Here is an 8,210-nt window from a genome sequence, read left to right as displayed (position 1 = left end):
GCCCACACAGTCCCTCCGAGGCTGCTTTAGGCCACCAGCCCTGAGGAGAAAACCCTGAGGTAAAGCGGGTTCCCCCTCACAGGGGTGAGGCCGCGCCCGCCCCGAAACGCCCCGCCGGGGCCTATGGCCGCCTCTCCCTCAGCGCGGACCCCCGCAGCCCCCCGCGGGGGCCGGGCCGGGCCGGGCCGTGCCGGGCCGGGCCGGGTGCAGCCAATGGGCTGGCGGCGGCGCCGAGCGGGGCCCCGTCCGTGCCTGGGAGAGCGGTGACGGCCGGCGCTGGCGGGCTGGCGCGCAGGCGGGGAAGCTGCACTGCCGCGGTCGGAAGGGAGGGGAGGAGGGGAGGGGAGGAAGGGAAGGGAACGGGAAGGGGGTGGCCGCGCCGGGCACAGCATGGCTGCCAAGGTAAGTCACCGCCGGCGGGCGGGGAGGCGGCGCGGGTGGCGGCGGCGGCGGCGGCGGGGCGGGCGGCGGGCTCTCGCCAGCGCGGCCGTTGGCGGCGGGGAAGGGGCCGCGGCGGGAGGCGGGCGGGTGCCGGCTTTGACCTCGGGCCTGTCCTTGGCGAAACTCGGCGGGTGGCGCCTCCTCCTCCTCGGGGCTCCGCGGCCCCTCGCCGCCGGCCGAGGAGGAGGAGGAGGCTGGGGGGGGGGGGGGGGGGGGAAGGCGGCCGGCGGGGTTGGGTGCCGGCGGAGGCGGCGCGGCGGGGCTCCGCACCTGCCCGCCGCGGGGAGCGGGCCTGCTCTCTGCTTGTAATGCACCGTCTGCCTGACACTGCCGGGCCGCCTCCCGCTGCCGCCGGAGAGGGGAGAGGCGGCTGGTCCCGCCGTGCCCCGGGGCGGCCCTCCCCGGGGCGGCCCCGCCGAGCACCCTCGCCCCCCGGTCCGGCCGCGGCTCCGCCGGGCGCTGTTGGGCCCAGCTGTGCCTCCGTGAGCACCCCGCCACACACGGTGTGTAGATGCATAAAAATACACCTACCTACATGTTCTAGAATTTCTAGATACACTTATTTTTGGACGAGAGGATGCAGCGGGTGGCAGGCCAGGGCCTTGCGGGGCTCGCCGTGCCCAGAGCGGGCGCTGGTGTTGGCCCTGCCCCGCTTGCAGGCCTTGGCGTGATAGTCCCTTTTAGCTTTTTCTCCCGTTTTCTCCACGTACCTGTTTTTTTTACCTTCTGTTTTCACATGGGGTTACGATTTCCACCCGTTCCCACTTCTCAGTGTTCTGCAGTCAGATTGACACCCGTTAGTGAGGCTTTCCTGCTGTTTTGGAAGGATAAATAAATTGAAATAATTCTATGCGTTGTTTAGTAACACGCTTCCATCCCAGGAAGAAAAAAGTAATTACCCATTAGCTGGATCGAGGCCATATAAAAAGTAGGTGTTCTGCTTCCAATGGCAGGTAAAATTATATGTAGCGTTGGTGTTTCAAAACTTACTACTAGGCTTTCATTAGGTTTCTTGTTTGAATACTGAGACTTTTAAAACAAAATAATTGGGCCGCATCCTGCTTTTGTTGAAATCAGTGATGAAACTTCCGTGGAGAAAACGTCAGAAAACAAAACTTGCCCTGAAGGCCACGAAGCAGCAGATGTGCTCAGTCTGGCCGGAGCTGTACGCTCCGTTATTTCAGTGAGTCCGTGCCAGGGCCGCTCCTTCAACACCTCCCTCGCTGAGAGCTGAGGTTCTCTGAAATGCATGCTGTATTAATGCACTGGGCAAGCTGTGATTCCTCTGTACTAGGGTATATGAAACAGCCATCCCCAAATCTTGTCTTTATTATTTATAAATCTTAGCTGTCCTGTCTAGCTTTTTTTTGGTTGCCCACTGGTGCGTGCACACAGCGTATCAGTGACATCTTGCCAAACGGTTGGTGTTCAAAGACTTCCATTCACTAAATTTATGAACCATTTGCCTAGCTTTCCCTCTCCAAGCAGCAGTTGTTAATCTGCAATCCATTTGAATCCATACTAGTCACATACACTTAAAAAACGTTGTATATATAGTTAGTGTTTGTCTATTTGGGTAGACATGTGTGCTTCATGCTACGCATTTGCGTGGTGTCCTTTTTCTTCTAGCTTGGTTGACACTGTTCAGGTCACCACAATCTATACGAGCATATGTTGGGAAGACTCCATACTTAAGGAGAAGCTGAATGGAGTATCCTACGTTTGTGACTACGTCAGGCTTGGCAGAGAGATACCTGACAAAAAGAATAATGGCTTGTCGGCAGTGTCATCAGCATCCTTGGTGCATTGCAAGGCAGAGATACAGCACTTTGTACTGCAGGGTTTACAGCCCTCGTGCAGCTTCTGAGGAAGGCGCCTGGTTGCAGGCTTGAATGTGTTTTGAGAGACTTACGTTTCAAAAAAAAAAAAAAAAAAAAAGTAGAACTGGGAGCAGCTAGAATGGATTAATTATTAAGCTACCTTGTGAGACTTCAAGGGTTTTTATCTTCTTGAGGCGAAATAGTTGCTGTTAAACACTGGTGAATTTCTATTTTTATTGAAGTCAGTGGCAAAATGTGAGTAGCATTTCGTACTGTAACGGTAACGTCTGAGCTCAGGTTCTGCAAGCACACATGTGAATAGCTTTGCCACGTAAAGAGCTTCTGGGCCTGAAGTTATTCACATGTGCTTGCAGGCACGGGCCCTGGTTTGTGTTCTAACTTCCTCACTGATGCATCTCAGTAATGTTTGCCTTTTTCACCTCAGCCAAACAATGGACTGGTGAGTCGAATGATTTTTCTAAAATCCCATCGGTACCTGTTCCTTGCCAGTATCCTGCATGACCGCTTCCTTTAATTTTTTAATTGTACCCTTTTAGGCATAAGAGTCTTTGGGATTGAATGTCATTGTTCTTCGCTTGCAAGATTTCAAACGTTGACGTTTTAAGCAGACTCTAGGAATTCAGTCTGTCAGAAGGAAAACCCAAGCGGGGTGCTGTTAAGGCTGCATAGTTAAGCACTCAGGTATCAAGAAATGGGCAAAGCTTTTATGTGTGGAATCTTCCATGTCCATTACAGTGCCATTCAGTTTTCTTTGTGGTACGATACTCAGTGCCTTACAATTTATACGATATTTTAAACAATGTGTATTGCACATCGGTGTCTTTTCCTCATCTTTGAAAACATTTTCTGAAAGCGTTTTGTGAAAACTGCACTGTGAATTGTATTTGCACAAATTGGCAGTAAAAACTGCAGGTAAGATGTTCCAGTAGATTTTTACCCCATTGGTAACTAAATTATTTTTTTTCTGAATTGCACAGAAGACAGGCTGTGTGGAAAATCTTTATGGTAGTGCATGTACAAGCAATAATGATGTTTTATATAGTGTGTCATGCTTTATTTCTTCATTTTGAGTGTTTAACAATGCAATCACAATGTTTTTACTGCCCTTTAGCCAGGTAGTTTAAAAGAGAAGTGTTTCATAGTCTAGCTGACGCCCCGTGCCAGTCACCTGGGGTGTATTTTACAGCAAAATTAGCTGTGCCTGTTGAGTGAATGCAAGCTGCCTGTGGTCCATGTACTGCTACACATTTCTGGGCATAGCTGTTGTCTCGTGCGTGTGCAAAGTGTGCCATGCTATCTTTTTAAAGTCCTACTGCTTGGTAAAATATAAACTTATTTTCAGTGGGAAGTTCTAAGGTACCTCTCAATGTGACCTCTTTGCACAGTTGATTTTGCCTTTGCCACTGTGCCGCTCTGTCTGTTCAACTTAAGGTCAGAAACTGATACTTCCAGTGGGAGCTAGGTTATATAGTATTTTTAAACTTTGTATTTTGTAACCACTGAGCAACATTCAAACCAGTTAAAAATTACATTAAGGAAAATTGCAAACTTGAATAATTTCGGTAGATGAAGCTTAGAAACCGTACAGACAGTAGGCTTAGCGTGGAAGCACTTGCACACCGTTAAAACTTCGTCTCTGCTGTGGGTAGTGTGTGAATAAATGTTGATACTTGTATTTAACTGCATAGTAGTGATCCACGAGTTGATTGTGACGTACTGTGGAATATCCCTCTGTTTGTAATGCAGTTGTTGTTTTGTGCATGTGGGAACTTTGATCCGCTGGGCACATACTAGTTGCCTCTGTTCCCCAGGATGTATAAGTCATTTTAAAATGATTGTCTGATGAACGGAGTGAGCACAAGTATCGCATGCTAACAAAGCTGGTTGTGAAACGAACTGCTCCAGGGAAGGCATGCACCTTACTCAGTACCTGGTGGGACGACTTGCATGCTTAATTTTCAGTGCATGTGTAAGTCTTTTGAAGAACAAGTGCCTGACTGTCAGAAATATATCAACAAGGTAACACAAAGAGATTCCTTGCTGACTTTACTTACATGACAATATTCGGGATGTTTCTAATGCAAGGTAAAGAAAATTTGTTGTGCAGGTTTCATATATTTAACAATTTGTCGTTCTCTCCCCGCTTGTGTTTTTCTGGAACTGTTCGCTGTGGAAGCTGTATCAGTGGAGTTCCATGTTCTTTCCAGTTACTGCTCGATTTACCTTTAAAATCCTAAAGCTTGTCATGTAAAAAGTGGTTAGTCCTGATCACAGGCTCCTTGTATGTCTTGGTGTTGATACTGTCAGACATTTCCCACTGAACCCCCCCAGCTCTGCAAGCTCCATCACCTTGACTGAAGTAGTTGGAGTCCAGTGAAGGACTGGTGCCGCTGGCCCTGGCTCGGTGGGCCATTTGTGTGCAGGAATGGTCCAGTGCCTGCACTGGCCGGTGTGAAGTTGTGATGTCTGGGCAGGCAATGGTTGAAACACAGACACCATGGCAAGGTCATTCGAAATGAATGTGATTCCAGACCATGACGGAACTATGAGTTGCTGGTGCAACCATGCCACGTTGATTATTTTATTGTCCTGCGCACCCAGTGTGTGCCTTTGGCCATCACACAGCTCATCGTGCCTCTTCGTGCAGCTCCTTCTCCCGTGCTCCTCTCCCCTGTGCTAGCAGGAGAGTGGGGTGTGCCTGGGAACAGCCTGAATTCGCTCTTCTTGCCCTCGATGATGCCATTCTTCCCTTCCTCCAGCAAAATGGGAGAGAAGAATTGCATCGCGTTGCATGTGGATTTGTTGGGCCCTCAGAAAGGAACAGGTGAGGGATCCTGGCAGCATGTGTCCCTGAAAGGAGTGGAGTCCCTCACGGACAGGCTCTGGCCACTCTGTGAGGTCAGAATTGGAGGGGGGAAGGTGGTTGGTGAGTAAGGAGAGAGCAGTCTCTGATTCCCTGAAGCATCACCGAGTCTGCGTACTGCAGACTTCATAGTGTCGTGACGCTTAATGGCACCGTGGTAATTTTGTTGGACATGACAGGACCATGTAAGATCCACGTGGAAGGTCCTGGTGCCGGTCTGTGCGGGTCCAGTGGTGCTCACTGATGTGTAGTTACACTTTGGGGCTGCACATGTGTGAACTCTTAAACACCTCCTGTGTCACAAGACTCTCCTTCCACTTTCCCCCTCGAAGAAAACGTGTATTTATGCTGCTTATGACTTGCTGCTGCATCTTGACTTCTTAAGAGACCAGAATTTGCCCGACAAAGTGGCACTGAATTTGTAGGAGTGCTGATAACTTCAAACCTTTTCTAAGTACAAAGCAGCACGCGGGATGACTGCGACTGACACAGAAGAAAGCAAATCAGTTACTCCCCTTCCCTGTCCTCCCTGCGTTAAGTGTTTAGTTTCATTTGGTTTCTTTTGCTGCACAAGTCTCTGCTTATGCCATTTACCTGTAGGAGGGCTGCTTGAGTCCTGACCCCGCAAGGTGCACAGTGAGGTGCGGGGCCTGCTGGCAAGAATAATCCCAGGGAAGGCACTCACGGAGCAACTCCCTCGCGGAAAAAGTCCGTACAGCTCTTTTCTGCAGTGAATGCCGAGTTACCCTGAAAAGGATCTTTATTATGCTGGGAGTTTTGTCTCAACTGAGTTTATCTGTTTCTTTGTGCTACTATTCCGCCCCCCCCCCCCCGCCAGCTCCCAGCCTTTGTCAGAGCAAGGTGAGGGCGAGAGGAGGTGGTGAAAGAGGTTGATTTATCTCTTTAATGTGTTAGAGAGGTACTGATGGGATCACGTGTGGCAACTGCCCGTGGCTTTAACAAGCTTTTGAAACTTGCTCTTTCCCATTATGGTGTCCCCGTAAGAGGAGTTGCAGGGTGACCTCGCTCCGTGTAGAGCTCTGGGAGAGCGTTACTGGACCCAGCAGTTCCGTGTACAACCGCCCGTGAGTCTCGTCTGTGGTGATGTCCGCTGGAAAGTGTTTAAAGTTACCTGGATCTTGCCGCGCCGGGAAATGAATTCCTCTTTCCATACAGCGTTGTGTCTCAGGAGGTTAGAGCAGCTCTTCCAAGTGTGCTTCAAACCATCCTGATCCTGTAACGTAGACAAGCTTACAGCCCTGAATGGTAACAACGTGTCTTCTGAGCAGCTTGTTTAGGTCTATATCTATTTTATTTATCTATGTTGTCCAAGGAGTATGACAAGGAGGTACGTGATACTGTATTTCCTGGAAGATGGCATGAGTCTGTGGCTTAATTTTTGCTTCATTTTTGCTTTTGATCTGTGGAATTGCTGCTGCTTTGGCTAGAGAATGGCTTCACCGTCCTGAACGGAGCCTGTATGTTTGTATGGTGCCAAACCTAAACTCGCATAAGGCCTCTGGGCACTACTGTGGCTCTGCTGATCGTGCTGTTTTGCTTCGGCAACAACACAGTCTTCAGAAAGAGAGCAGCTGGTGTTGCATGGTGCTAGGTACTGTGGCTGGTGAGACGTTAGGCTGTGTATTTTCTGGTGCGTTCTCTTTCTGGAAAGTATTTGTATCTCAGTCATTTGCAGGGAGATAAAGAGGTCCTTATAAAAATAGTCTGTCTTCGATTGCTTTGGAATAAAGCAATTTCAACCGAAGCTTTGTTAAAACACTTAAAGGAACACTGCAAATGCATTTTTCATAACATTTTAAAATGATTTTGTGCTATTTACAATACCTTAGAAACGTGCAATTGCAATTATATTCTTTACCAAAAATGTTACTTGGCCTGCACAAAACCCAGCGTGTTAGAGGATGAAATTGCTCACAAGGAGTGGGTTGTTGGCGTTTTTCTCTGAAGAGGGGAAAAAAAAAGAGACATTTGAGAGAGAGTGGGGAAGTGAACACATGTACACCAAACTACGTACTTTTAGAGAAGAAACAAAAGAAATAGAGCTTGTCACAAATTCCCTTTGTTGGATACTTGTGAGGGCCCTCACCTCAGCTGCTGGATTCCTCTGCTTCTGGTGTCTTGCACACCTAGGCAGCCTGCAAGGACTGTTTCTGTGCTGAGCAGTAGGGTCACTGTTTGAGTCGCCTTGAAGATCTGCCTTACCCCCGGGCTTACTTCTGGCCATGTGAAAACCAGAGCCTGGAATTTAGGCTAAGATGACTTTTTGGTGTTCTCTAGATTGACGTATCCGTGCGTAACTTTTCTCCACTTGGCTTTGGAAGTAGAGTTAGGGAACCTCTCTGAGATGTCCAGGAGCAGGTACCGCAACAGCCAGCGTGCTGCCTAGGGAGCATCTGAGTCAGCCCGTGGGACATGGAGAGGAAGGGATGTCCCAGGGGGATCTTCGAACAGCAAAGCTTGCACCCGTCTATCGGGCAGCGACGCTGCGTGGTTAGTTGGGCACCGGGACCGGGGGGACAGAGCAGGGGGCCAGAACCCAGTTCGGCTGGAGCTGTAGGGCAGCCAGCTGGGAGGGGGGAGATTTGGCTTCGCTGTTGCCAGCTGGTTTAGGCATTTTGCATGAATGATACCTCCGCCCACCGCCGTTTCGGAGGGTGGCTGTGCTGGATGCTTCCCGCCGTTCTGGCGACGCACGGCAGGCGTGTTGCACGCGTGGTGGCTGGGCTGGAGCGGGGCCGCCTGTGTCCGAAACGCCTGTACGTGCTCAGCCAGGGCTGCGGCGGTTCTGGATGTGCACCTTGGTGGAACTTCTGGAATGCTAAAAATCTGAAATCGCATGTGCCTTTCTGCTCGTAGATGGATTGGGTTTTGCATCGTGCTGTGACGGAGGTAGTGGAGCGTGCTAATGGGTCTGACCCTCAGCGGAACAGCAGAGTGGGGTTTGCAAATACCCAGACACACTTTTTATTTGTAGAGAGCGCACTGAGATTGGCAGCCTTGTGCCCAGACAGCCAAACCTTTTAAAAATAATTTAAAAATCTTCT

General features: G+C 49.9%; 1 protein-coding gene across 3 annotated transcripts in view; it reads left to right on the top strand.

Moving 5' to 3' along the window:
* The first annotated feature begins 380 nt into the window (after nucleotides 1–380).
* Nucleotides 381–8,210, top strand: part of SLC25A13 (solute carrier family 25 member 13) — a 99,452-nt gene continuing 91,622 nt past the window's right edge. For 2 of the 3 annotated variants that reach the window (XM_086467690.1, XM_086467692.1), the window contains exon 1: nucleotides 381–402. In XM_086467690.1, the coding sequence (XP_086323816.1) occupies nucleotides 391–402 (12 nt within the window). In that variant the 5' untranslated portion in view covers nucleotides 381–390. Of the gene's footprint in view, nucleotides 403–2,684; nucleotides 2,722–5,041; nucleotides 5,107–8,210 lie in introns of those variants that run through there. The other variant, XM_086467689.1, reaches the window with a different exon arrangement.

This window comes from Leptosomus discolor, chromosome 7, assembly GCF_034619465.1.
Source record: "Leptosomus discolor isolate bLepDis1 chromosome 7, bLepDis1.hap2, whole genome shotgun sequence".
Lineage (NCBI taxonomy): Eukaryota > Metazoa > Chordata > Aves > Leptosomiformes > Leptosomidae > Leptosomus > Leptosomus discolor.
Note: the sequence above shows the minus strand (reverse complement) of the source record. Positions and strands in the feature narration are given on the sequence as shown.